General features: G+C 51.1%; 8 protein-coding genes across 8 annotated transcripts; 3 read left to right on the forward strand and 5 right to left on the reverse strand.

Annotated features, from left to right (window-relative positions):
- Nucleotides 1-1,388: 1,388 nt before the first annotated feature.
- On the reverse strand, nt 1,389-1,991 carry CLUP02_13274 (uncharacterized protein; the record flags this gene model as incomplete). Its single annotated transcript, XM_049292217.1, has 1 exon — nt 1,389-1,991. The coding sequence occupies one exon, from the start codon at nt 1,989-1,991 to the stop codon at nt 1,389-1,391; it is 603 nt and encodes a 200-aa protein (XP_049149363.1).
- Nucleotides 1,992-2,651: 660 nt separating this feature from the next.
- Nucleotides 2,652-2,903, reverse strand: CLUP02_13275 (cytochrome P450; the record flags this gene model as incomplete). The annotated part of the gene is made up of 1 exon (XM_049292218.1): nt 2,652-2,903. One exon carries the CDS (start codon nt 2,901-2,903, stop codon nt 2,652-2,654), a length of 252 nt encoding a protein of 83 aa, XP_049149364.1.
- An 880-nt stretch (nt 2,904-3,783) lies between these two features.
- CLUP02_13276 (GMC oxidoreductase) lies at nt 3,784-5,619 on the reverse strand (the record flags this gene model as incomplete). The annotated part of the gene is made up of 2 exons (XM_049292219.1): nt 3,784-5,391; nt 5,542-5,619. The coding sequence occupies 2 exons, from the start codon at nt 5,617-5,619 to the stop codon at nt 3,784-3,786; spliced, it is 1,686 nt and encodes a 561-aa protein (XP_049149365.1).
- Nucleotides 5,620-8,371: 2,752 nt separating this feature from the next.
- CLUP02_13277 (uncharacterized protein) lies at nt 8,372-9,858 on the forward strand (the record flags this gene model as incomplete). The annotated part of the gene is made up of 5 exons (XM_049292220.1): nt 8,372-8,545; nt 8,603-8,639; nt 8,716-8,783; nt 8,859-9,229; nt 9,354-9,858. 5 exons carry the CDS (start codon nt 8,372-8,374, stop codon nt 9,856-9,858), a joined length of 1,155 nt encoding a protein of 384 aa, XP_049149366.1.
- Nucleotides 9,859-10,934: 1,076 nt separating this feature from the next.
- CLUP02_13278 (histone deacetylase) lies at nt 10,935-12,872 on the forward strand (the record flags this gene model as incomplete). The annotated part of the gene is made up of 3 exons (XM_049292221.1): nt 10,935-11,208; nt 11,263-11,804; nt 11,862-12,872. The coding sequence occupies 3 exons, from the start codon at nt 10,935-10,937 to the stop codon at nt 12,870-12,872; spliced, it is 1,827 nt and encodes a 608-aa protein (XP_049149367.1).
- An 839-nt stretch (nt 12,873-13,711) lies between these two features.
- On the reverse strand, nt 13,712-15,784 carry CLUP02_13279 (uncharacterized protein; the record flags this gene model as incomplete). Its single annotated transcript, XM_049292222.1, has 8 exons — nt 13,712-14,447; nt 14,507-14,847; nt 14,903-14,935; nt 14,991-15,061; nt 15,123-15,159; nt 15,224-15,496; nt 15,542-15,548; nt 15,765-15,784. The coding sequence occupies 8 exons, from the start codon at nt 15,782-15,784 to the stop codon at nt 13,712-13,714; spliced, it is 1,518 nt and encodes a 505-aa protein (XP_049149368.1).
- Nucleotides 15,785-16,853: 1,069 nt separating this feature from the next.
- Nucleotides 16,854-21,174, forward strand: CLUP02_13280 (Mov34/MPN/PAD-1 family protein; the record flags this gene model as incomplete). Its single annotated transcript, XM_049292223.1, has 9 exons — nt 16,854-16,945; nt 16,991-17,018; nt 17,293-17,598; nt 17,685-17,938; nt 18,010-18,699; nt 19,014-19,134; nt 19,214-20,672; nt 20,751-20,855; nt 20,969-21,174. 9 exons carry the CDS (start codon nt 16,854-16,856, stop codon nt 21,172-21,174), a joined length of 3,261 nt encoding a protein of 1,086 aa, XP_049149369.1.
- Nucleotides 21,175-21,221: 47 nt separating this feature from the next.
- Nucleotides 21,222-22,046, reverse strand: CLUP02_13281 (uncharacterized protein; the record flags this gene model as incomplete). Its single annotated transcript, XM_049292224.1, has 2 exons — nt 21,222-21,836; nt 21,903-22,046. The coding sequence occupies 2 exons, from the start codon at nt 22,044-22,046 to the stop codon at nt 21,222-21,224; spliced, it is 759 nt and encodes a 252-aa protein (XP_049149370.1).
- Nucleotides 22,047-25,209: the final 3,163 nt, after the last annotated feature.

The following is a 25,209-nucleotide window of genomic DNA, read 5'->3' on the forward strand; positions in this document are numbered from 1 at the left end:
TCGACAAATTCTCTGGGCACTCTTGGAACTCGAATGACCAGATCAAGAGAGTGATCAAAAGCTTCATTTCCATGTATGCCAGCTTTCGTCCGAAGCAACCGCGAATTCCAAGGCTGAAGGGTAAGGTCGGCCCTGCAGAACCATTATATTCATCATTACCCTTCTCATCTCGTACAAGCCAACGATCCGGCTTGACTTTCCCATCTCCTGGGAGTCCCAGACCCTGGAACCAAAATCGGTGGATGCTTTTCTCGAAGATGGGCTCCGCAGGCGTTCCTCGATCTCATATCCCGGCTCAGTAAAGCTTGGACCCCGGTTTGGAACAATGACGGTGGTACCCTTGGGGATGACATGGCCCAAGATGACTGTATCTTCTTTGCATTCTCGATCTTGACTGGTTGCTGTATGAGCAAGCCGAAGCATCTCCTCAATAACTGCGTCTAGGTCTACGGTATGTTTGCTTCGCAAATCTCAGAGTGGGTAGGAAGACGACCCTCTCTACTTGCTGCGGTGTGAAAGCTCTGAATGCTTTCAAAAAGTCTCTGCTGAACTGCTTGGTCATCCGCGATGAACTTGATGCCCCCACAGAGGGTTGTGTTCGTCGTATCATGTCCAGCAACAACAAAGCCGGCAGACTAAGACAATATTAGGTCAGTAAGTTATCTAGAGTCGTTCCTTCAAATTCGTCTTCCGTCAGCTCTCGTGGTTTCGATCCAGTCAGGGAGAAGGTAGCCTTCCTTCTCCATGACACTGTTCAGCCTTTGTACCAGCAAGTCAATTGCGGACTTAACGTGTTTGTCCTCATTGTCAACATCCCGAAGTTGTGTTTTGAATCTGTCCGATGCCTGCAGGACCTGAGCAACGAGGAAATCGTCTCGCACCGCTCTTCCCCGACGTACGCTTGGTCTCACCCCAATGACTGATCATGCAAGCTTCGGAAACCCGGTCATTGCTACGCTGCCAATGTTTTCTGCCGACTGCAGCGTTGCTTAGGTCGATAAAACAAGGCAGTGTGACTTTATCATTTGAAAATTCAGGCACGAACTCACAGCCGACCACGTAGTACCGTCTATCAGAAGGGATTCTCAGGGCGCCGTGCGAACTACCGACGGAGTATCTGGGAGCAGTGAATGTGATAGCAGTTTATCAGTACGTTTCACCCAGCGCTACAAACCCTTCTCGGTTGGAATTACCTAGCCATTTTGAAAAGGAGCTCTAGTTAAAATTTCCCATTGATTTGAGTGCGGTGAGAGCCAATGTTTAGAGTGGAATTCAGAGTTTACTATTACAACACTTGATATGCGTGGAACTCTGCATAAACAGGGGAGAACCGGAGGAGACGATGGAGAAACCTTTCCTATAAAGCTCCGAGTTACAATAGAAAGAGATTACTTAAAACCAGCTTGGATCCGATATCCCCTGCCAGTCTGGGGGGCCTTCAGGTTGAGCTTTCCGACACATTCCCCTTCCTCATAAACGCGGGTAATGTTGCCACCACTAGCTCCTTGTGTCTTTGAAGTGGGGTTGCCGAAGAAGACTTGCGTGAAGGGAAGCTTAGAACAAACGTGGCTGGGTTTACCATCGTTCCAGTTGTAGTACTCAAAAAAACCGGATTCTCCGTTCAGTATTTTGCCTGCGGAAGATGGGAGCGTCCATTCGCCGATTACATGAGACTTTCCAGTGACGGTGTCGAGAAGAGTTCCTCTCCAGGTTGTGCCGCCAGTGTTCCACACCGTGAGATTATAGACGTGAGAATAGTCGCCGAAAATGTCAAGGGCGCAGCTAACTCCGGGACCACCATCTGCGCCCGGGGAGCAGTTCTTATGCTTGGTAGTCGTTCCTTTCTGGAATGAGGAAAAGACTGCATGGACGACCTGTCTACGTTGGTTGTCGGGACGCGGCTGTAGCCCCGTATAACCAATATCATTAACCCCGTGAAAGCCGAACTGCTGGGCAAAGTAGAAACCACTCTTGCGAGGTGCCCCTTCCATGCTCGTAGGGAAAGTTATATCGCTCAATCCAGCCGAAGGTGCCTCTGAGAATGCCTAGTCATTATAGACTGAGGCCAGACCCAGAGAGGGGAGGTGGAGAGCCAGGACCGTCGCTGTGAGTTTCATAATGAGTGATTTCAAATTGTGATCGGTGCAAAGAAATAGCAGACATGTTGGAATGGTCTCAGAGGTAAGGTATGAGAAGAATACCAAGGAAGGCGGGTTTTTACCTCTATTTAAGGAATTGGGTCACAAGAGACATACCTACAATTTGACACTCCAAAATGTGAAGTTTGTGACCCAGTCACGACAGGCTTACTCTTCGTCATGCCGATTCTTGGTATAAAATGCCTCACGTTGCACTGTCTGCGGTTTAGGCAGATCTCACCATAGTATGGTAAGGAAGCGTCGGGCTATGTTGTGAAATGGAATGTCCGGATGCATCATATTGAAGCAGACACCGGCAAGAGTTCAGCTCTGATATAGCAAGGGATAAGACATCAGTTGCTGTAGTAGGCAAAGAACCGCTGATGGTCTGAAACTTAAATGGCAATTTCTGATCAGGGCCTGATAATCCGGACGCGAGCAGGGTGTCCAGACTACCTGGTGAGGTGACTAATTAGTCACTAGTCAGACTTAAAAGTCAGCTTTAAAGTTTAACTAATGACCAACCATCGTGAGAGGGCCCAGCCAGACTTGGAACATAGGGCTGTTGTGACGACGGGACTGAGCTGCTATCCAAATGAGGAGGTTACCGGGTGGTTCTCTCTTGATGTCGGGAATATCACCGAAAATGCTCTTTGCGGCATGTTTATGTATGGAATGCCAGGTATGGGCTTCGGCCGGATGATCTGGTAAAGAATGTACAAAATCGGCAAGACCGCGGTGAAGGGGGCCAGAACGGTCAGCCATTGTATGGGATTGGTGATGTCCAGCATGTCTGCCATGATTAGGATCGTCGTTTCAGTTCTTATGTGGTGAAGATCACAAGTGACTGATGTGCCCAGTATACCTTATATGTGAAATGGTAGATGGAACATCGATGTCTTACATCTTGGTGCAAAATGAGAGGTCATGGTCATGAGGTAGATTCGTTTTGCTTCAATAAGGAAAATGCCTGGGTCAGTCCTCTTGGTCGGACAGGAGCCAAACCTAAAGCCTTGCGTCGGGGGACGCCACAGTGGAAGGCTCCAACGGATCTTGTAGTTGAGCCGACAAAGATCGGGGCGGGAGCGGAGACTAAGTCCATCTCCGGTGTCTCAGCACTTTTGTGCTGCCAAACTAGCAAGCTATTCACTTGAGACCCAGAGGTAGTCATTTCTCATGTACTGGCTTTGAGGTGTTAGGCGGGATCTCAGTCTTCACTGTTTCGCAGCTGCAGTACTTGATACTCAATTCATGAATGTTGGAGGGCTATCATAACGATACCCTCCTACTGAGTCTCCAGGCCTTAACACCTTGATTACGGTCAGCACAGAGAAGATATTGACAGTACGAATAGAAGAACTGAAACGGAGTCGGCTTATTGCAGCTCCGACTCCGGCGGCTGCTCAAACGAAAACTTGAACTCAACATTTGAGGTTCTATTCCACTAGGATTAAATGGGCTACGGTATAAGGCATACAGGGCTGCAGCTATTAGGAGGAGATCTACAGATCTGTCTCACAGACAGCGAGCTTCATCAGCGATCGTATGTAGTTGCGTCGTCGGAATTCATTCAAATTAAGTAGCAAGTAAAGTAAGTATCTAAGTTTTCCTTTCTAGGTAGGAACCGCACAGTATTTAAGTCCCATCAAATAGCACTCGCAATGATCTTCGCAGCCGCCACCTCAGCAACACCGTACGCAGCTGTCTGGATGTGGCCAGATACAATAACGGGCACAATACTGTTGTCGACTACTCGCAGATTCTGCGTACCATAAACCCGCAGATCAGCATCGACGACACCACCCTCAGCCTTGGGAAGAAGAGAGCAGGTTCCGACCGGGTGGTAGAAACTCGTGACCGTGTTGACGGCAAACTCACGGAACTGATCGTCAGTCAAAACATCCGGGCCAGGCTCCGTCTCAACTTCCCAGACGGCCTTGAGGGGTCCCGTCTCGGCAATCTTGCGCGCAAACTTGGCGCCCTCGACAGCGGCCTTGATGTCGTGCTCGTTACTCAGGAACTTGGGGTCGATGATGGGCTTGCCGGTGGGGTTCCCGGGATCAATGTGCACGTTGCCCCGGCTGAGGGCATGCATGACGGTGCTGAAGATGGTAATGAACTTGCCGGAACCAGGGTAGCCGGCCGCGCCCACGTAGTTTGCGTCAAAGATGAGTTCATAGTCCGGGACGGAGTCGTCTTTGAGGAACTCGAGCTTCTTCTTGTCAATGGGGTTGGTGCTGTTGCCAAACTCCGCCTCTGCAAGAGCAATGATCTCGGCCTGAGCCGATTGATTTATTTGCCCCCAATTCAGAAATCCGTATGCCGCGGTCGTGTAGTCGTAGATAGACACCTCGCCATCGATCCACTTTTGCAGCTCAGCGGTGGCGTTAGCACCGCTGGAGTCAAAGATGAGCGCATCGAAGGAGTCGAACTCATCCTTGAGACGATAAACGTTGGACGTGCGGATATGGTCTTGGTAGTTCTCACCGACGCCAGGCAAGTCAATGAGCGGCTCAACACCGGCGGCTTTGAGCACAGCTGTCTGACCAATACCAGACAGCTCGAGCAGACCAGGACTTTGAATAGAACCAGCAGACAAGATGACCTCTTTGACAGCGTTGACAACCGTGCCATCGGCCAGTGTCACACCAGTGGCAGTGTAATCGTTGCCATAAGTCTTGTTAAGATTGACCTTAACGACCTGGGCATTGGTCCTCACCTCGAGGTTCGACCCTGCAAGTGGAAGATAGCTGTTGGCGCTGTAAGACCGGGAATAGTCGGTATTGTCGATGTTGGTGCCCTGGAACATGATGCCAATGGGGTTGCCGTGCATGTTGCCTTCCTCGTTTATAGGAAGACCGAGCTCCGTTCCGGCTGGTTGCCATGTGTTGAGGACATCATACACCACACGGTTGTAGGTGTTACGGATGGGGCCAGAACGACCACGAGGGTCTTTGTCGGAGCCCGTAAAGTTCTCCGACTTGGTCATGGCCTCGATCATGACATCCCACGACCAGCCTCCGCTACCCATCTCGCCCCAAGCCTCGTACTCGGCCGCAGCAGCGCGGTCATAGCAAAGGTAGTTCATGGCTGACGAGCCACCCAGAACCTTGCCGCGGTTGACGGGGATCTGACGGCCACCGAGAGCGCTCTGGCCAACTGAAGTGAAGTTCCAGTCATATTGCGTCCCCAGTATTGAGCCTCTCAGACCAGGTACATTGATACGGAGCTCGTCTAGAGCAGACGGGCCAGCCTCGAGAAGCAAGACATAAGCATTTGGAAGACCAAGACTCAGGCGTGTAGCCAGAGCTGAGCCCGCTGTCCCGCCACCTACGATTATCTATCTTCTCTGTAAGCACATGCAAGGAACTTTCCCGAAAATTCGACGCGAACTGTGACTTACGTAGTCGTAAGATTGAGCTGAAGTGCAGGAAATAGCACTGAGCAGCACCAGTGCTGGCCACGTCTTGAGGAAGGGCATTCTGGGCAGCTTAATGATAACAAAGGAAGATTTCTCACTTGGCTGGGTCCAGCGGATAGTCGATGCTTGGTGGTGCCATAGGGGCCATTATTGGGCGGACAAGCGCCGTAATTTGTAAGTGCGGCCTTCATTCGACTTCCAAGCCTCGAATGGCTGTTTTTCGGGGGACTTACCTGTAGTAGACTTCTAGTCGAGGGATCTCCTCCGCTTCCTTGCATTACGCAGAGATTATTCATGCGTTCGCTCTGTGGAATGAAGCTCGCGGTCCATATCCTGGACGCTGAAGAACCTGACCCTGAACCAACATTTCGAAGTCTCCTGAAAATTTCGGATGCGACGTTGACCAACCAATAAAGAGGACTCACCCATGGGTTCTGCCACGTAAATAATGGCGCAGAGCACGACTACATACTGCTGCGTGTGCGTACTATGTTAAGGTACCAACACAGACAGGGGGTTGTTGACCCTAGTCCACACTTGGTTCTCCAGTCGAGTGTGCCCCGCGATATTGGCCTCGCATACCGTATCCGGTATCTTAATCGCCCGTGGTATAATGGGATGGTATGATTCTGTGATCACTACAAGATAACTTTGAGCCATGTAATCAAAAGACCATGTTCATGATGGTAGGCTGTGTCGTAATCATAACACGAAAAGGCTAGACGGCCGGAATAGTGTAAAGAACGTTAGTTCATATCTTCCTTCGACATGGAAACGGCGATTACCACTGGACTACGCCTCGTCTGATTGGAAGTCTGGAGACATAGAGGCTATGGATGTTAACTGAGTGCTTCTTACATCAGTCCTGTCCACGGGAATGACCCGCGAGTGGGCGGATACGGGTGGCCCCGAGAACGCTCCGCAGGCACACGAAGGTCATGCCAGAACAAGCACAGCAGCTCATCGGAGGTTCTAAAGCAATAATACGCGATAAGCCGGCATGGTGGTTCCGGGTGGGCCCTTGCCAGTGGGACCAGCTTTGGATGCGAAGAATGGACGTCCACAAGGCGGCGTGGTCGGCTCTCCCCGCATGCGATAGCGATGGATGCATGCACAAGCGGTTCGATTAAGATTGATACTAAGGTGTGCCTAGCGGACGCGGAGTTACAAACGTTCGATCCTGAAAGGCGGGTCCGGGGAAGCGTCCCCCCTCATATGATGTGACGTCCGACATAAGTACATGGCTGTTCACTTGATGCGCCTGATGATCAAATCTTAGCTTTAGTGCAGACGAAATTTCGTCCCATGCTGTCGTTCTGAGATCTGATGATATCGTTATATTCTGCAATATGTTTGAGAGACAGAAAAAGACAACGTTTGATGCGTATTAGGCTAAGTTTGAGGCACATAGAATGGTCAAGTCCCTTGTTTTACGAAGTCCGTTTTCCTAATGTCCACATTTGGTAACTTGGCCCGGTTTCAAGGGCCAGGGTCCTGGCCTGAATATTGCAGACAATTTACCTAATGATTGGTTCCAACAGCCAAGCCGGGACACCGATACTGTAGACTGAGTTGGTTAGGTGCCATTGCTGCATGCGCCTTCTTCCTCCAGTGCATCTTTACCCTTGGAACGTGGGCTTAGGACAACATCTTCCGCAGAACGCTACGAAAAGTCCTGGGAGGGGTTACGTTCCCTGGGTAGTGCAACCGTCGCTAAAGTTGACAGTGATCCAACCTGCTTGGCACTGAGCATGGCACCCAAGGTAGCCCTTGCTCATGTCGATGCTGGAGTGGACACGAAGTGCTCGTGCCATTTCCTTCGTAACCAATGACTTCGGATCATGTATTTCAAGTCAGAGTCTGCACACAAAGAAGAAAGCTCATATGAGGTACCCGAAAGGTCTCAAGGAATCCTAGTACCTGAACGATTGTCTCGCGTATATGGGCCAGCGAATTGAAAACCTATCTCCATTGCCGATGTCGAGCGAGCTCCTGCCAGAGTACAGAGGAAAGCAGTCTATGTCCCTGAGAACGAATACCTGGGCTATCTAAGAGCACGATGAGTTCTAAGACTTGACGAGATTATTAACACGGTGTTGTTCGATGAATGATACTTCAGTACTTCCCCCGTCTCACGTTCCAGGGCCGATCGTGCCTCGGGACAGCGACGCAGGGGTCGAGATATCATCCCCTATCCAGGGCTGTGCATTGCTTTGGTATAGCAAGACCAACAAGATCCGGTCGCAATGGAGGCAAACACCGTGTTCGATGCAAGGGCACCTGACGTGTTGTCCTTGCCGGGTTTACCTTTCCTGCGGTGGCTAAATCCATTGAAGCTACCATAGACGGCACCGCCTGCAACAGGCGAACCTTTCGTCAGCATTTCTTGGTTTTTGTGTCTGTGGGCCACGGTCTGAAGGAACCAACTGCCACCCTACCAGGAAATATGATGAGACGAACTTCCTCTAACGGACCCTGCATGTTCCTTCTCCAGTGATCTCTGCTATCTCGGCAACACAGACACTACCCCTGTATCCATCGGACCAGTCCTTCTTGCTCCTCCATGCAGCAGAGAGTTCGTCACAGTCACACGCATCTCACCTCCCGCAGAATGGCATCCGTTCGAGCCGTTCAAGCTTCAGTACGCAGATACTAGTCTGCTCCTTTATTCACTCTCGGAGAAACATATCATAAAGTTGTTTCTCAAAGGCCGATCTACCTCCTCCCTTAGGAGTCTTTGATTAAGATCGGTGACCTTAGTCTTCAAATTCCGCTACTCATTTCAACCCTTTAACAAACATCACCAACAGCTATGGCCGGCAATGCATCCCATGAAATTAGAACCGAGTCGAATGGCCCTCTTGTGAATGGCGTTGCCATTGGCTTTGTTATTGCTTCGGCCGCGGTCCTCTCTCTTCGACTCTATACTCGCTTGGTTCTCCTCAAAACGGCCGGAAAGGATGATTGGACCATGTTGATTGCCATGGTAAGAGGGTGTGGTATTATTATGACACTTGTAGGGCAAATCTAACGGGTGAAAAAGCTGTTTGCTCTTGTGGTTGGAGTAGGCACAGTCTTCGGTACGTTTTGCCTCGAGTTTCAACTCAAGCAGTACCTTAGACTGAGGCACAATGTTAACAATTTTGAGCACTCTAGAAGTGAAATATGGTATGGGTAGACATGTTGAAAATGTTTCAGCAGAGGAGACCATGGAGCAATTGAAGGTTTGCGCATCTTCCAGATCCTATCGACACTTGGCCAATCATGTATTCAGGAACGGCTGACTTGGAGATGTGCAGTATCTTCTCATCGTCATTCTCCATTATAACATGGGAATGAACGTCGTCAAGGTTTCATTCTTGCTCCAGTATCGGCGTGTGTTTGTGTCGAAAGTAGTTCAGAGAGTCTGCTTCTGGGCAATGGTATACGTGGTGATATGGGCGTGCATCCAGGCCACTCTCCTCGGGCTTTCTTGCCTGCCTATTGCTATTATCGTGCCTAGCACCGCCGAACTTTGCCTCGATACGCTACCTATTTGGTACTTTTCATCTGCTATGAGTCTAGCGACGGACTTCATGATCTTCTGCATTCCTTTGCCTTCCGTTCTCCGGCTCCAACTTCCAAAAAAGCAAAAGGCTATGTTGTTTGGTATCTTCTGTCTTGGCTTCTTGTAAGTGTCAACGCAAAGTTCTTACCCCCTATCCCTCTGTCTTACTGTGTCTGACTGCCTTACACTGAGACAATCAACGTCATAACCTGAGGTTCGCTCGCTGACTTTTGGGCTCTTACTACAGCGTCTGCATAATCTCAGTCTATCGCATGTTCACCCTCCGCACAGCCGTCTCAAGCAACGACCCGCCATGGGAGAATATCGGCGCCGCAATCTGGTCCGCCATCGAGCTCAATACTTCCATCATATGCGCCTCTCTGCCGACTATCCGACCCCTTCTATCCAAGTGGCTTCCCGGTGCGGGACTATCATCTGCCCATAACAAAACCAGTGCGTACAATCGATACGGCTCCTCCTCAGGCATGGGACGCGGAGCCTTCAAGGAGCTTGAGAGTGGACAACGAGAAGTCAGCACTGAAGAGCTCGTCCTCAATGATATGAACGCCAGTCAGTCAAGCAGCATGCCTTCGGTATACGCACACGTCACAGCCGACCCAGAGATGGGTCACAGGGATCGAAGAAACAAGGGAAGTCATCAAAACCGGATCATGGTGACCACCGAGACCATGATCAAGGAAGGTAGACAATCTGATACTAGCAGAAACGCTCAAAGTACCGGGAGCCATTGAACTGAGCAGGAAGCCACTATACCTGCCCTCTCGTATAATTCATTATAGATGAAAAACTCGGGAGGCTCCAGATGAGTTTTACAGACAGCGTATGTCTGACAGCTACCAATTGAATCCTTTCACTCTTCTTCACTACCTACTTCATTACAACCACGTAAAGTGATAGGCATTTATTTGCACAAGTCGAAGTAGAGGCCGTCTATTATTCTCGAAGCTTACTCATCCGTGTGCAGTGGTGCAACTGGTCCATCGTGCTTAGCCATCCAAGGAACCGGAGGTAGGACTGGTATGGCAGGCCATATTGCGCCGAGTGCCTAGTATGATTTTTAGACTCCGTAATGACTTAAAGTACTCTGTTTTGAGTCGAATATTCGGCTCGGGCGACACATCCGGCCTTCAACTCCACATTGCGCCGGCCAAGCTACCGGGATGACCCACTAAAGCGCGGCGAGACCGTGCCGCGCTGCATTGCCTCCGAGTGGATACCGTGACGGACTATTAGTATACCCGAATTCCGCCGTGCTCCATTCAGGTTCCCTAGCCGTGGCTCACCCCATTGGATGATTGTGGGTCTCTAGCAATGCATCCTTGTATGTCATCGCACACGCTGATTGGCTTGCCGACATTGTCCCGCGCAGCCTTGGGAAATCTGGGGCCGAGCCGATCAGAGCTCCCACGCGCAGCCTTCGCACCTTTCACCTTTTTCCCAATCCTTTCCTCCCACCACCCACCACAATCCGTTTTGCCTGGTACCATATACACATAGCCGACGAGATTACTATCGCGAACAGATCGCCGACCGACGCCATGTCACAACTTGGTTCGGTGGCCTTGGCCAATGGCTCCGCGACGCCAAAGAAAGTCGCCTACTTCTACGATTCCGACATTGGTAATTATGCCTATGTTACCGGTCACCCCATGAAGCCCCATCGCATACGCCTCGCACACAGCCTAATCATGCACTACGATTTGTTCAAGAACATGGAGATATATGTATGTCATGTGTCTCAACCGTCGCGTCCCCATGGATTCTAACGTGATAATCTTAGCGCGCGAAACCTGCGACAAGGGGAGAGATGACCCAGTTCCACACAGACGAGTACATCGACTTCCTCCAGAAGGTAACTCCTGACAACATGGACGCCTATCAGAAGGAACAGGGAAAATACAATGTCGGAGATGATTGTCCCGTATTTGACGGCCTATTTGAGTTCTGCGGCATCAGCGCTGGCGGTAGCATGGAGGGTGCTGCCCGTCTCAATCGTCAAAAGTGCGATATTGCAGTCAACTGGGCCGGTGGTCTTCATCACGCCAAGAAGAGCGAGGCCAGTGGTTTCTGCTACGTGAACGGTACTATAGAATCGCTTCAGTGACATCCTTGGATCGCCTGCTAACTGCCTATAGACATTGTCCTCGGCATTCTCGAATTGCTGCGTTTCAAGAAGCGCGTCCTCTACATCGATATCGACGTTCACCATGGCGACGGTGTTGAAGAAGCATTCTATACTACCGACCGAGTCATGACCGTTTCCTTCCACAAATACGGCGAGTACTTCCCTGGCACTGGAGAGCTGCGCGACATTGGTATCGGCACCGGCAAGCACTACGCTGTCAACTTTCCTCTCCGCGATGGTATCGACGACACCTCTTACAAGTCAATTTTCGAGCCAGTCATTGAGCACGTCATGAAATTCTATCAACCTGAAGCCGTTGTACTGCAGTGTGGTGGCGACAGTTTGTCCGGCGACCGCTTGGGCTGCTTCAACCTTAGTATGGAGGGCCACGCCAACTGTGTTGGGTACGTCAAAAGCTTCGGCTTGCCGACCTTGGTCCTGGGTGGTGGTGGATACACCATGCGCAACGTCGCTCGCACATGGGCGTTTGAGACTGGTGTTCTCGTTGGCAAGCATCTTCCCAAGACGCTTCCTTACAACGAATACTACGAAGTAGGTTCCTTGCTCGCACTGTCACCAACCAACAACTGTTAACTGACCCCATCTTAGTACTATGCTCCCGACTTTGAACTGAACGTCCGCCCATCGAACATGGAGAACTCCAACAGCTTCGAGTATCTGGAGAAGATCAAGGCCGCTGTCATCGACAACCTGAGACATACCCAGCCTGCCCCCTCCGTACAGATGCAAGATGTGCCTCGCCAACCCTTTGGTGTCATGACGGACGAGGAGGAAGCGGAGCTAAACGATATGGACGAAGACGAGAATGCCGACGACCGAATGACACAGCGCCGATGGGACCAGCGCACCCGCAACGAAGCCGAGTTCGAGGACAGCGATGACGAAGATATGGATCAGGCAAACGGCATGACGCGTCCTCGGAATGCCAAGAAGCGCACCTTCGGTGACTACCGACAGGCTGAAGGCGAGGTCGACAGTGGAGCGCCCTCACCCGTGAATGGTGCTCCCGAGGGTGAAGAAGCCCCCAACGCCGAGCCGATTGTGGATGCCGACATTACTCTCGAGAACCCCGCCGAACCCGAAGACACATCCGACAAGTCAGTCCCGGAGAAGGAGGCCGCTCCCGAAGCCTCGAAAGAGGATGCCGTCGATGAGGATGGTGATGTTGGCATGGAAGATGGAGCGGATGTCGAGGGGGGAACAACCACAATCAAGAAGGAGGAAGTCGAGGCAGAACCCGTCCCGGTAGCCGAGAAGGAAGAAAAGACGGAAAAGACACCTTCACGCCAGCCTTCCGCCGATCCTGCAACTCAGCCGCCCGTCGCAGAAACGACAGAGACAACCAAAGCCACCGAGGCTGCCAAGGAACCTGTCAAGGAAACAGAGACGGCGGTGGCGAGCAAAGAGACTGAGGCTGCTGAGGCTAACGAGTCCAAGCCCGAGGTCGCAGCCGAAGAACCAGCTGCTGAAGCCAAAGCAACTACCCCAGAAAAAGAAAAGGACACTACCGAGAAAGCAGAGGCCAAGGACGCTGAGCCCGAGGTAGACAAGATGGACGTTGACGAAAAGCCGGCCGAGGAGGAAGCCAAAAAGGAATAGTGGTACAAGATCCCCTTGTTCCTTTTCTTTTCCGCGGTGGCAAAAAAACAGAAATGCAGCAAACCACCTATGATGCAACGTTGGGTTCAAGTCAGCACGCTCGCGGGAGGGGTGCGAGAGTATCGGGCGTTCAAGGATAGGTATTTGAGGGGATTTCCTAGCATGGAACTCTGGGGTTATTGTTTGTGGTTTTCAGTGATACTCTCATACACTCCTTGCAAAGTATTGTGCCGGCGGGAGGAGATCGCCGGCTGTATTATAGATAGGCAAGGCGCAGTAGTACCTTGCTGGTAGCGATTTTAGTTAAACTGAGTAATATGTCGCAGATGATTCATTTTCGTCTGGTGATTCTGTGATTCTGGAAGTATGTCTTCTGGGTGAGATAGCTGTCCAATGATGCTGACCAATGGTGCTGATGCTATGACATGCCGGAAGATGTCTCGTCAGGTTTCCAGCTTCTCTCACAGGAAAGAACGCCCTGATTCTGCTACACGATGTCCCAAACCCACTGATGTTGACTGAGTCTCCAATACACGACAAGCGCAGAGCAACCGTTGGCCTTCTCGCTGTGTTGTGTCTAGACTTTTGCTGCCTAGCCTTTAACAACTCAAACATGCGTTACTTTCGAGGGTTATCCCACATTCTCTAAGTGATCTGCAGTCAATGTCCTGCATCAATTGCTCACAGTCCTTGAATTCTAATCTTCTGTAGCGCCGCTCTGGATCTATCCCCAAACGCCGTACTAGTGATTGTGTGATATCATTGAGTATCCCTGTAATTATCGAAGAATCCAAACATCCAAGAAACAACCCAACACCCTTCATCATCCCTCATTACAGCTAGCTAGGCCTGTCAGAGTCCCTTTTATCCCGAACCAAGCTGCTCCTCGACGCCACGGGAGATACCCCAGGAAGCCGCGGCTGCCCCGAAGCGTCCCATACAACAGCGCCAAAGTACCCTCCATCCTCCGGACTGGGTCCTCTGTCGGTATGTCGCCGCGGTGGAGGCTTCAATGGCGTAGGTAGTTCTGCTTCAGGGGCGTCTACGGACAGGAACCGTACGCCTTCCTCGGTTTCGACCCTCGTGAGGGGTATCGTCGTCTCTCGTTGCGGCGAGTCTTCGTATGGGGATGAGTCCTGGTATGGTGTGATGTGCACCGCGGGAGGGGGCAGGATCCCGGGGACGTCACTGAGATCTATCCGCGGATGCGGGGCTCGACCACCGCCGCTAGCATCAACATCGTGATAGATCTCCCGGTGGTCGCTGGTCGGGTGTTCACACGAATCACTTCTTGAGCAGCGCGCCTTGTTCTTTACGCCGCCGTCCCCGTCGGACTGCGTGTAGAGCTCTGTGTCGGCGCTCTCTTCAATGTTGGGTCGGAGGTAGGAGGGCGGTCGCGCCCTTGAGCTCTTTCCGCCGAGTAAAGGGCGGAGAGTGGGGACGCAGAGGCAGATTATGGCGCAGCTAAGCTCTGTTATCGACCAAATTCCGGCGATGACAGTGTTGTATGTTGCGTCGGTGGAGGTCGATGAGCTCTTGAGTGTTGTGAGGCGGATGACTGAGATCGCGCAGGTACTGCCAGGAATGTCAGTGCAGATCGCGAGGAAGCACGAAGACTGACAGAAGAGGCTTACAAGAAGCCGAGTCCAAACGTCGCCATTAGTACTATCTTCTGCCTCATCGGTAGGCGGATTGTCCGCAGCAGCGGCACTGGCATGAGGAAGATGACGATGTCGGTGAAGAGGTTGATCGACGACCCGATGATCCACCAGTCGAGAAGTCTTATGCATCGGCCGGGTACTGTGTGGTCCCAGAGGCTCTTGAGTGGGATACAGGCCAGGCAGATTGAAATCACCTGCGATACCCCAAAGGCGATAATGAAGATCAAGAAGATATTACATAACTTTTGAAAGGCCGGTAATGGAAAGACGCGCCGGTACTGAAGAAGAAAGGTTGATTTGATCAATGGATAGGCCTGTTTAGGTAGTCAGCTTGTGCTGCCATCATAGGATTGATCTCGAGAAACGCACGACTTGGTAGATGGCGACAGCCGTGATTGCAATCTGTACATCGTGTGAGTTTTGTCAATCTTGTCATTGCTTTCAACTGTGCTGGGACTACCTCTTGAGATTTGAGAAACTTGTCCCTGGGCAACGTAGCCTGATGTAAACCATCGCCAAAGTGGGTATCTGTGTCGCCCAACTAATCAGCAAGATACCTTTCACCTCATACCTTATCGAGGCAACCTACTTATGAGCATCAAAAGTCCAACAATGAAGACGAGAATCTTGGTTTCGAGTAGTCAGCACTCAGTGGTCGGCTTTGAGGCCAGTCCAGGGTTGCAAACGCACAGAAGATGCTACCAACGCCGAATCATCCCAGCCCCATTTCCTCAGCAGGCAAGCGCGGACGTAGACCCTGAGGGCCGTGACAAGAGTCGAGAGAAATAGCGCCGTGACTGTCACGCCGATTACGAGAGGTTGTCGCGTTTCGGTCGGATCCACCGGGGGGATATCTAGGGTCGCTGCCTGTTCATCGTCTACGGTTATCGAGTCCATCGTCCTGTATCTCAATCTCGCCTCTGCCCCAAAAGAGCTCGGACGGGCGATGTGGTGACCAAGGAGCTATACTGGGAGAGACGTTGTCGGCCGGTGCTCGAAGGTTGCTACGTGCTTCCTGTGAAGTTCAACATTGAAAACCGCGAGAAACAGATCTTAGATCATGATCTACTGGTGCGTGGAGTCGCTGCTCGAGATCGCGAGGCACCATTCACGTTGGGATTTGGTGTTGTAGCAAATTAGACTATAGGTGGGAATGGCATGGGAACGTAGGAGCAAGGCAAGGTCAAGTGTTGACAATCCCGGGACCAGGGCACACCAATCTCAATCGTACATCGCACGAGGAGCGCCCATGATTGAGTTGGAGCTAGGAGCAGATTTGTCGCGTGTGCCAGGATCACGGAGCGACGAGTACACCTGGAATGAGCGTAAGCTTTGAGTTCGCCATGACTCGCCCTATTCCGCGGCCATCGTAATTTGTAAAGCGTAAATCTCGCGATGCTGCGCTGCGTTCCCGAAGCGCAGTGACGTCGTGAAATGCTCTGGTCGTAGGACCATAGGATGTCTTCAATAGGAAGCGAGGACACGAATCACAAGGCGTGTCTTTCCTCAAAGTTTGAGTTGGCATCTCCAAGGTGACATCGCTGCGTGGTGCTTAGAGCGATATCTTCTTGGCTCGGCGATGAGGATCACCATCGTTTCCCACCTATCTCGTTTGTTCCTCTCTGCAGATTCGGCGCAGGAGATCCGACCGCCGCGGCTCGATGTTCGGGACCGTCGCGCCTATCATTTTGCCTCCAGTGAGGGCACACTTTTCCAGACGTTTCGTTCCCTGCAGCCCTCGAGGCTTTGAGCTTCCCCCACCATGTCGATCTAGACAGTCTTTCCGGATACGTTTAGCATCGTCTGTTGTTTTCTTCAGACGGACTGGCTGTTTGTTTGAAATCACCGAACTCAAAATCGGCATGGATGGGTTGCTCGGTTTCCGGGCATTCTCGTCCCTCAAGACCATCTAGGATTCAAAACCGATGTCGCGCTGTGTTGTGGGAAGATGGTGAGCTGGAGGCTAACATGGACATCCTCCGCAAGCCGGGCATTGAATCATAACAATCGCTGAGCCGCTACCAGATTGAGTCAGGTGCCCGTGAAGTTGGCAGTGGGCGTTGACATATCGCAAATGTTGTGTTTCACTCAGCGCCGAAGATAATGTGACTGCAATTGATATGGTCTTAGTAAAGGCGGCATAAATGCATCTTTGACTTGAAATAGAGTAGCAACAAGGTGTTTAGTTGAGTGGATGCTATGGGGCGTAACCATCTTTGCCGGGGAGGGGGGGGGGGGGGGGGGGGGGAGTTGGTGACGTCGACTCGTCATTTGCGCGAGGAGCAGTTCCAAGGATTGCCATCTTTCAAGAATAGCATCGATGAATTCCGAGCATTATTCTAATTGTTTCCAGTGCGATCCTTACCAAATACGAAGTCTTCAGCAGGAGAAGACGGCCGAAAGAGGAGGCTGGTGAAGGGTAAGGTAGATGATGGATTCATCCTCAGCTGAACGCAGTGGAGGGGATGACCCGGCAGTGTGGCTGGTGAGCTCCGGCATGCCAGTCTAGCCGAATGCGGCACTATATGTGGCTTGACCACTCACACCTCAACATCTCAAACTGTCGTCCAACAACATATTTTCAGGCTTCAAGGCTGAATAGGAAAATTCGGGTTGCTGTTGACCAATATTACGTCGGGTTTTTGAACATGATTCGATAAGAGACAGAATTAGACTAAGCTGGATATCCCTATCTTTTGCGGTGAGCTCCTTCCCGCACTGATACAGCTCCAAAAGTCAAGCACGTGACTGTTTGTCAGCCAGGCACGGGCAGTACGTACCGGACCAGGCTAGCTCCGCCGCCGGGACCATTTTCGCCAGGCTGCTCAGAGCTGTCGTCAACACCACTCAACTCCACGACCCAGCTGCTTCCATCCGCCTCCATCACCCCAACCTACGCCCCTCCAAATCGCCACGAAAACCGCCGCCCGCGACAGCTTTTCGACGACGCCAGCTCAACACTTCATCCTGACATCTTCAGTAACGTTTACAGCATCACAATGGAGCGCTTCAGGAACATGCTCCAGTCCCAGGGCCTCGGTGGCCTGGGCAGCCAACCCGGAACGGTAAGAGCATCCCGCGCCTTGTCGAGCTGCCTTGACAGCTCCGATTGTCCAGGCCCTTACAACGACATACTTACGCGGTTTTGCAGGATAACACACAGCTTATCGACAACTCCGAGACCGTCTACATCTCCTCCCTTGCCCTCCTCAAGATGCTGCGACACGGCCGCGCTGGTGTTCCCATGGAAGTGATGGGTCTGATGCTGGGAGAGTTCGTCGACGACTTCACGGTACGCGTGGTAGATGTTTTCGCCATGCCCCAAAGTGGTACCGGCGTTAGTGTAGAGGCGGTCGACCCTGTTTTCCAGATGAAGATGATGGACATGTTGAGACAAACCGGAAGGTGAGTTCGGACCCCGCCATCCCTACCCTGGCCATCGCAGTCGCATGTACTGACAAACATGTTGCAAACAGACCTGAGGCCGTCGTTGGATGGTACCATTCCCATCCTGGTTTCGGATGCTGGCTTTCATCCGTCGATATCAACACCCAGCAGTCCTTCGAGCAGCTTACCCCGCGTGCTGTCGCCGTCGTCGTCGACCCCATTCAGTCCGTCAAGGGCAAGGTTGTCATTGACGCCTTCCGCCTGATCAACCCCCAGTCCCTTATGCTTGGTCAAGAGCCCCGGCAAAGCACGAGTAACTTGGGCCACCTCAACAAACCCTCAATCCAGGCCCTCATCCACGGCCTGAACAGACACTACTACTCCATCGGCATCAACTACCGAAAGACGGCGCTCGAGGAGAACATGCTCATGAACCTGCACAAGCACGTTTGGACCGAGGCATTGGAGATGAACGACTTCAGACACGAGGGCGACTGCAACAAGGAGCGCTTGGAGCGCCTTGTCAGCCTTGCGGAAGGCTATGAGAAGCGCGTCAAGGAAGAAACCGAATTGACAAAGGACCAGCTCAAGACCCGCTATGTCGGCAAGCTCGACCCCAAGAAGCATTTGGAGGACGTCGGCCAGCAGCTGATCGAGGACAACATTGTGTCCGTCTCGAGACAGATGATCGACAAGGAAGCGACGATGCCTAAGAAGGACGGACCGGCGGGTGGCAAGGATCAATCGAACGGTGACTCGATGGATGTGGAAGAGGAGTTGTGAGGGGGTTAAGGGCCATGGTTTAGGGACGGTCTAGGGCGGGATACAAGGACTTTGCCAGCACTGTACGATTAGGCGTTTAGGTGGACGGGAACCCAACATCTAGAGGGCCCGCCAGGCATAAGACGACTATGAACTCAATGTTTTGGCCCACGACATGAATGAGGTATTGACCGTACGACTTTCCTAGTGTCGAACCCCCTCCCCCCCCAAAAGCCCTGCGCTAGGCGTCACTGGAAATGTATCTGTTTTAGTCACACCATGCAATGGAAGAATGATCCCTTTGTTGCTTCTAGACCCATGAGGCTCAAAGCATCCCGGTGTGCTCAAAGGCGAAGCGCATGCGAATTCACGTTGTTCTCTTACAGTCCCAGAACATCCGAGAAACACAGATCCGAGTCTCAATCCCATTGTCGCCTACTAAACAACAACTTGTTCGCAGGGTTTTGACACTTCGGGGCCATTCCCGTACATCTACATAAGAGCTTAGCTACATCTCTTCCTAAGCTCCAGCTAGAGGCAAATCAAGAGAACCTATTATCCAGCTTACCCGTTTCCTACCACTTGACAACAACATTTCCTTGCCTCCCTGTATTGCATCTTCACGGCATGAAGTCTCGGCAAACTGACAAGAGTTCTCATTTGAGGTATACTTTTCGATTTCCCGTGTCGACTCGCCTCCACTTCTCGAGAAACCGCACACAGCGGACAGCTTCTACGACAGGTCTTTTCGACTTTCCCCTTGAAAGTCCACCAGGTTTGACAGATACGGCATCCCGTCAGCATCAAAGTCGGTTCCCCGTCGTCGAATTCTTGAAACGTCTATCAAGCCGCTGTCGCGGTCTTACCAGGAGCATGGCCTCGTCTCCCTCGCAAACGTCTGGACAAAGTGAGAGTCAACCACTGCGATATAACACACCAAGTAAACCGCATGGCTCTGGAGCCAACGCAGCCCCAGAGTCTCCGGCAGAGTCGTATCTGCATGCACCCAGCTCCTCGCTCCCAAGACCCGACATAAGCCCCGCATCAACTCACCAAGTTCTTCACCGCCTTGGGAGCACCTTCTCACATGTACAGTATGCTGTTTGCGGCGACGCAGCGCTGATAGCATACGGCCATGGCTCTCGTTCCCCGTCCCACGTTACAATCATCTGCCCAGCCTACGCCCAAGAGGTCATGAAAGCGTGGGCGGCTGCCACCAGCGGCATGCTCAACTACCCCGGCGAACCAGACACTCTTGGCGTCTCCGATGAAGAAGGGCAGGTGTGGCCCGTTAAAATGAGGACCATGGCGTTTGAGCGTAGCTTTGAGACGCTGCCGACTGTAAGTCTCTGCTTTGGGGATGACTCCTCTCCCACAACCATCTTGACTATGCCGGCTCTTGTTAACGAGATTGCGCTTTCATACGTTGTTGACAGGCATATAGAGGAAGAAGGATTCCTGGACGAGCTTGCAGTAGACCTGGTTTGGCTCTTGCAAAGTATCATTGAAGACGGAAGTCCAGAGCAAATGCTCAAGGAGCATGACGCACCCGCCATCAGCAACCCTATCTTCTGGTATGACTTCACGGATGCGTATCCCGAACTAGCTGGACTCTTCTACGATGCTGGATATCGACCTGAGGGGTCTGGGGTAGACGTGAGCCAGGTGAGTGATATGATACCGGCCGAGCTACGATCTCTACCCCTGCGAGAGATCATTACGAGAGGTAGGAGTCGCCGTGGCGGCAGATCCGATGCCAAGCTGTGGCGCCAAGTGCTGGAGGGGCCGAACTTGACCAGGGCGGAGCTCAGGAAGGTGATTCGGGACCATCCGTCGTACAGGCGCAAGTCGTCGGGTTATGGAGATTTAGATGACCAATCGTGGGCTCCTCGTTCATACAGCCGTAGGCCTTTGAGGAGACAGCAGAGCCAAGCGGCACCCTCGTCGGTGGTTCCTTTTGGAGACAAGATCTCTAACTTCTTGTTCGGACGTCCAGACGGCTCTAGAGCCAAGCATTCAAAGTAATGACCGTAATTTGCTACAATGGAAAGAACGATTCTGGAATTAGATTTCACTTTCTCCTCCATCTTCTGTTCTGCAGCAGCTGTTTACCTTCGAATGACTTACCCATTTCTTTGTCACGTTATTTCAAAGTACCTTAGTGTTGTTCCCCGTGAGTAAATACATCACTGTTGTCGCTATCGTTTCGTGATTGAGTCACGGTTCGCGGTTGTCAAAGAATGCTTTCAAACTCAAATCGATTGTTTTGCCATCATGCTTTTGCAGAGGCGCTCTCTATGCCCCGAGGGCTTTTACAAAGAAGAAACCAGATATTCTGGTCTAAAGTCCCATGGTCCCCATCTAACTTGAACGCCATTATCCCTTGGCTGTGCAGACCGACCCGGTCTCTTTGCATCATACTCGCTTGTAAAGAACCAAAAAACAAACGAAACCTGTATTTCCATCCCAATTCGCCCCGCTGGATATGGTGAATCGCTCAGAAAGTCCTCTTAATTCAAAAGTTCGCCTCTCTTCCACCTCATTGCCTCTGCTGGTACTGGTACTGGTTGTGGTACTGGTTGTGGTATTGCTGGCTCTGCTGGTATTGTTGAGGGTGCTGCTGCTGATATTGTTGCTGGTACTGCTGCTGGTACTGCTGAGCATAGTGCTGGCCGTAAGGAGGCGCGTCGTACTGGTTGCTCTGCTGACTGTTGTTGAAGTGCACGGGGGCGACGGCGGGACGAGGAGCAGGGGAGGCCGTCTGGGGCTTGCTCTGCTGCTGGATCTCGATGCGCTCGGCGGACTGGCCGGCCTCGCTGTCGCTGCTGCTGCCGAGGGCGGTCTGCTTCATGGATCCGCGGCGGACGCCGTTGGCCTTGAAATAGCGGAAGTCAAGCCAGGCGATGATGGTTGCGTAGCCGGCGACGATGCTGAGGAGGATGCCCATCACCACGACGATCCAGCCGATGGTGCAGCTGACGCCCACGCAGGATTGTTGTGTGTTGCCCTGGATGCCCATGTAGGCGACCGCGGCCCAGAAGACGACTTCCATGCCGTTGAGGATAAGGTTGGCTTTCAGGCTGGCCCATCGCTTGAAGGAGGAGACGTGCTCGGTAAGGACTTGGTATGCGATGATAATGAGAGACTTTGCGGCCTGGGGTTGAAAAAGTTTGGTTAGCTGGTTGCTTGGTCTGTGGGGTAAAAGAAGCGTAAGACTTACCATGCCGAGAGCCATGGTACCGGATCTACCCCTGGGGCGGTTGGGGAGGAAGATGCGTGCCACTGAGAGACTAAGAGCTGCGATGACCAGGGCAAGCTGGACCATATGGATGGGGAACTTGAGCTTGGAGTCGAAGAGGCCCATTGTGAATGTTTGGGAGGAGGGCTGAAGTTGGTATTGGTTCGGACTGTGCTTGATGAGGAGTGATCGAGTCAAGACCGAGAGATTGTTTGTGTGGTGGTGATGGTGATAATGATTGTGTTGGTTGTATTGTATTGTATTGTATTGTATTGTATTGTATTGTATTGTATTGTATTGTATTGTATTGTATTGGAAGGAAGACGGCAACAAACATCCGGATTACAGTCAATCTATATACAAACATCTCGCACTCTGCTGCATCTCGCATTTACACGTATTGACCGTATCCTGAAAGAAATTTCGATACTCATTCCCATAGTGTCGGGCCTACCTCAACACAGCCGCACGCTGCGCATTGTGTGAGAATGCCTTCGGTCTCGGTTCATGGGTGCGGACACTTTTTTTTCCTCTTTGCTGTGCAGTCAGACACCGCAGATTACACGTATTTACTTACTACTATACCTTACTATTGTCGCTGGGGAACTTGGGTTGGGGGAAAAGATAAAAGTAGCACAGCCCCGGCCCCCTAGGGCGAACGGCACTTCGGTCTCGGTTTCCCACTTCTTCTCTGACAAAGCCACGAAGAAAACTGGCACTAGAGAATCGGAGCACCAACAACCTTATGGCCTAAGCATACGCGTATCCACCCAATAAAGTTATCCATGTCTCTGCTGCTTCGAGACCTTGGGCCTTCGCCTCTTTCTTCTCCCCTGCAAGCTTCTGTCGTCTCCATAGAAGCCTCAAACCAGTGGGCTGGGCGGTTCGGGCCAAGGAGGCTTGACACTTGTCATCGCAACTCCCCGAAACCCCATAAACAGGGCTCTCAGCGCCGCCGCCGCCGCCGCCGCCTCCCCCTTTCCAAGCTTTGGAGTCCGGACGAGGTTCTGGTTCCCAGGTGTGGGAATTGCTGACGGGGATCACGGGCCTTCAGGCTTCGAGACGCGCTTCGGGAATCTGCCCTCTGGCGCCATTGAGAAATGCGCCTTGCCATGATGTGGAGACGGGAAAGCGAGGTGCATGGGCGCTAGCGAAATGCTTATTGCGTTCTGAGGCCGGGAGGACCTTCGGTTTCTCTAGTCTCGGCCACGTTTTTCTCGGGTTTGAGATTTCTTTCATCTTGATAATCAGGCTCTCTTGCTGTTTATACCTGACACAGTTTCGCAGCGTCGTAATGAGTCGTGTCGGATCTGCAAGGCGTTATGGTTATCTAATCTTTGGCGGTTATTCTCCATCATCCCTTCACAACTGACACTTAGCTAATCGAAATGCAACAATTTGCAACGCGAGACATTTGTCGGCATTATCTCTCTGTTAGCCAATCTTTCTGCTAAAAGTACGTCTCATGAACACGTTAGTGCGGGACACGACCGCCCAAACAACCATGCCCGCGTACTTTGCAGCTGGCCTCCAAACCTATGACGATATCGGACTTACTGTCAGTTCTTCTCAACTTTCGTCCATCGAGAACATTACAATCAGAGGGTCCTGCGACCATTTTCTACAAGTCTTGTTTACAAACAGTTGAGAATTGACCGTGGCAGTTGCTAGCGCGCCCGACTTCGATCCGGACGGAGCCTCGACGAACGACGTACGAACTCCGAAGATCCGAAACGTAACCATCGCGACGTGGAGTCATGGAAACTCAAACATTATCGATTCACTATCTAGCGCTCTTCGCCGACCGCTGCTTCTTTACAGTATTGAGATGGCCCTGCTGGAATTGCAGAGTGATTTGCATCGCAAAATGTCCCAGGGAAAGGGTTGCCGAGAATTCTTGATGGCATAGTGACAGGCTCTCCCAATCTTGAACATTGCTCCAGCACATTCGGTGCTTAGGTAATGCGATCGGATTGATGCTTGCCAGCGCCGCAAGATGCATCGGCCCACGAGAGTCAGAGAAGCAAGAGATAAGCAATAGTCGAGGGGGCTAGCGTTTGCTAACTTCAAACTTGAACTCGAAAGCCGCCGGATTTGCCTTACGCACTACTACTCGTTCGATCTGAACTTTGAGTTCAAGATGTGCATTGATAGGATGAACTGATTGCAACTACTAGACCAGAGAGACTCCTCTAACAACGATTTATCGAGACAATTCAGGAGACGCTTGTTATCACGAATAACTTGGATCGACTTCAATTCTACTTATCTAGACCTCAAATAACGCACACTATTAATAGGTCTGCGACACAGGGAAGAAGCTCACAGAGGCTAACTACTATTAGGGTTTAAAAGAGGAATTACTAAAATCTACCCTTCCCTCGAGGTATACTACTAGCGCTCTATATATACCTAAACTACTCTTTTATTACTTAGTCCCCCTCTTTATACCCCCTAAGCTATCCCTTAACTAACGAGGCCTAACTAGCAAGGCTTAATAGGGTGCTCCCTCCCCTAGGCTTCGTCCCGAAGCCCGCTTATAGTTCGTATATATTATATTAATCCCTTATTTAAGAGGTCCTTAAATATATAATACGAGGGTAGGTATAAGCGGCGCTTATCGGCCCGAATATAGACCCCTTATTTTAAATAATAACCCTATAATTCTATACCTAAGTCGCTCTTACCTATAAGCCGTCCTTACGACCGCTAGTACCTAGGTAGTCGTCGCCCTATTTTTATTTATTAATATTAACCCCCTTCTAAGCTACTATAATTCCGAATTCCTTTTTTCTTTTTTTTATTTATAGTTATTTTTTTTATATATAGTCTCTTATTTTTATTAACGTTTATACTACTCTCTTATTATATAAATATTATAGCTAACGAATATCTCTTAGATCCCTATTCTTATATACTCCCCGTGCCTAAATAAGTCTCTTTCGGAGTCGTTCCGTAGTTATTACTAACTCGTTTTAATATAACTATAGCCCCTAATCGTAGCGTTATTATTATTAGTAGCGGAACGGTCGTTAGCGCTATAGGTACGCTTAGTAATAGCCGCGGTAGTAATCTATTTAAAAAGCTTAATATCCTTTTTACTTACCCTAACTTCGTATATATATTACTATTTATATACTATTTATATTAACTATTATAAACTCTTATTAAAAAGAAAAAGAAAGCGAACGCTAAGAAGATCGGGGTCGGCTAGGTGCGCCCGCTTTCCTACCCCGCTTATATTATATATAAAGCGCTCGATCTAAAAGCTAAGTATTATAATTAACTA

The sequence above is a fragment of the Colletotrichum lupini genome, chromosome 7 (assembly GCF_023278565.1).
Source record: "Colletotrichum lupini chromosome 7, complete sequence".
NCBI classification, from domain to species: domain Eukaryota; kingdom Fungi; phylum Ascomycota; class Sordariomycetes; order Glomerellales; family Glomerellaceae; genus Colletotrichum; species Colletotrichum lupini.